Source organism: Crocuta crocuta, unplaced genomic scaffold (assembly GCF_008692635.1).
Source record: "Crocuta crocuta isolate KB4526 unplaced genomic scaffold, BGI_CrCroc_1.0 scaffold675, whole genome shotgun sequence".
Lineage (NCBI taxonomy): Eukaryota > Metazoa > Chordata > Mammalia > Carnivora > Hyaenidae > Crocuta > Crocuta crocuta.
Genome location: NW_027528796.1, coordinates 2,182,651 through 2,185,062, shown reverse-complemented (window position 1 = coordinate 2,185,062; position 2,412 = coordinate 2,182,651). Strand labels below are relative to the sequence as shown.

At 61.0% G+C, this 2,412-nt stretch overlaps 1 protein-coding gene across 2 annotated transcripts in view; it reads left to right on the top strand.

The window, feature by feature from the left end:
- TRAPPC10 (trafficking protein particle complex subunit 10) overlaps positions 1-2,412 on the top strand; it is a 64,126-nt gene that overhangs the window by 24,215 nt on the left and 37,499 nt on the right. For both annotated transcript variants that reach the window (XM_077755434.1, XM_077755433.1), the window contains exon 6: positions 39-286. In XM_077755434.1, coding sequence (XP_077611560.1) covers positions 39-286 — 248 coding nt within the window. The remainder of the gene's footprint in view (positions 1-38; positions 287-2,412) is intronic.

Below are 2,412 nucleotides of genomic sequence, written 5' to 3'. Positions count from 1 at the left end.
GAAGTAGCGCATAGTCAGCGTGATGTGTGTCTGTTTAGATGGCGCCACGTGGCTGACGTTCTTCTGCCAGCCGGTCAAGAGCTGGAACGGACTGATCCTGCGAAAGCCCATAGACATGGAGAAGCGGGAGCTGATCCAGAGGCAGGAGGCCACCCTGTTAGACCTGCGCAGCTACCTGTTCTCTCGCCAGTGCACCCTGCTCCTCTTCCTGCAGCGGCCGTGGGAGGTGGCTCAGCGCGCCCTGGCGCTGCTGCACAGCTGCGTGCAGGAGCTGAAGCTCTTGGAAGTGAGTCCTGTCTCCCCCGTGTCCCTGTTCCTTCGCCGCTCAGACACATGACTCCGAGCCCTGGCGCCCAGGTGGCAAGCCATCTGTGCCCTGCGGAAGAGGTTTCTTTTCCTGAATGTTCTTAAGTTTTAGCATATTATTTGTATGGTTGCTCTGCACGTGAATTAACTGTTCCAAAGTGTCATTTCGGCTCTCAGCACGGTGCAGCTCCTGTGGGCCCACAGCAGGACGAGCTTCCTCATAGCAGTCTTAGGAGGCCTTNGCTGTGGTTGGTGGGGGGGGGTGGGGGGGGACTGGTCTTCCCTGAGAAACAGAACTCACCTGATGGACACGGTGTTAGGTTTGTAGGTAGACCTTCCTTTTATCTCAGAACTGACTTTCTGTCTTGCACGTGAACGCACGGTGACACCGAGTGACGCACGGCGAGCCACGCCACGTGAGGTAGTAGCACGAGGTCTCGGGAAGGCCGTGGTGAACATGTGTGCGCACGCGCAGGTGGCTGGACCAGAGCGAGACTGGGTGTCCTGCACCGCCAGCCAGCCGTTTGCCCGGAAGCACCGACCCCTCTGGGCCCGCTGCTCTCCCAGGTCCACGGGCCCGCGCACGCTTCAGTGAAGCAGAGGGGCCTCTGATGACGGTCCAGTGGGGGGTGGGGAGGTGGTCCTCACCTTTTTNCCCCCCCCCCCCCCCAGCCCCTTCCCCAGTCAAGACCTGAGTGAGCGGTCTGATTGCATTTTACAGATGAGGAAAGCGGGCCCGGAGCCGGGTCGGTGACTTCTCCGTGACACTCGCGTTGTCCCTGTCACGCCCCTGCCAGCGTGCCCAGGGCCCGCAGTTACGAGGTCCTGGAGTGCGATTGTGCTGCACGAGCCGAACCGCGGGGCAGTGACTGACCCTGTGTGTCCTAGAGCACACGGAGTAACGGACCTAACACCCAGTTTGAAATCTTAAACAATTTTTTTTTACCCTAATGAAGAGAAGTTATTTTAGTTGATTTCTAAAGGAGAAATGCTTACCTACATGAGCCACAAACTCAAACTCTTGAACGTAAGAATTTGTATCAAATTAGTTTTCTTGCCTAGATACCTAACCAAGCAAATGAGGGAAGTACCATTTTCCACCTTGAAATGGTATCTTTTGTCTTCGTCTCACCACGTAGACTGGGGTCATCTGCTCCTCCGATCTGGCTGTACAGACCAGGGGGCCGGGAGGTGACCACTCATTGATGGGACGGGGCTGTCTTTGTTCGTGTGCGTCTGGACATTTCACCTGATTTCAAGGTTTGGTCACCTTAGCAGACCGGGGGAAAATTGGGGTGTGCGGTAGAGTCCACGCAGCTCACGCTCAGCACCTTGCATGGGGTGACCCCAGGAGGGTTTCTGGAAGCAGCAGCTACAGCCCAGGGCACGGGCGGGAGACCACGGAGGGCCATGCGCCCCGGCCTCCTCTGCCTTAGGAAGGCTTTCTCTCGCCTTAGGAAAGTGGTTCCAGCCCGGGAGGCAGCCTGCGGGGAGAGGAGGCACTGGCGGTGAGGTGCGGGCCGCCGGCCGCTGCGAGGAGGGAGCCGGGCCCCTGCAGCCCCTTCCTTCCAGCTCCTCCAGGCCTTCTGGAAGCTGGCGGGCGGGGAGCCTGCGGCAGCGTTAAGTACAGCTCCCCGGTTGGGGACACCAGCACAGGGTAGGCCTGGGGGCACCTTTCCCTCAGAGGCCGGCGCCCAGGCGTCTCCGTCACACCACGGATCCCTCCTTGCTCGTGCGCACCTAACAGGGCTGGTGGGCCGCCCGGGGACGTGCGCGGTGGCCCACTCCTCCGTGTCCCTGCCGCCTGCCTAGCTCATCCCCTGAGCAGGAGTGCATGGAAACGGGGCAGCTGTTGCCCTCCAGGCTGGCAAGGGGCACGCGAGCGGCAGGTGGCGTGGGCTCTGCTCAGAGCCGCTCCTGGCTCAGGGTTGGCAAGTCAGCAGGCGGCGGCTGCCGGGCCCCCGGGGACTTGGGGGGCTCGGTGCTGCGTCATGCACTTCACCTCGCGGTGGTAATCTTTCCACTGGCTCCTCTCTGTCCTGAGTGCAGGGTCCTCGTCACCTTGGTCATTCCCCGAGGGGAGGCCTCCCCCCCCCCCCCCCCCTC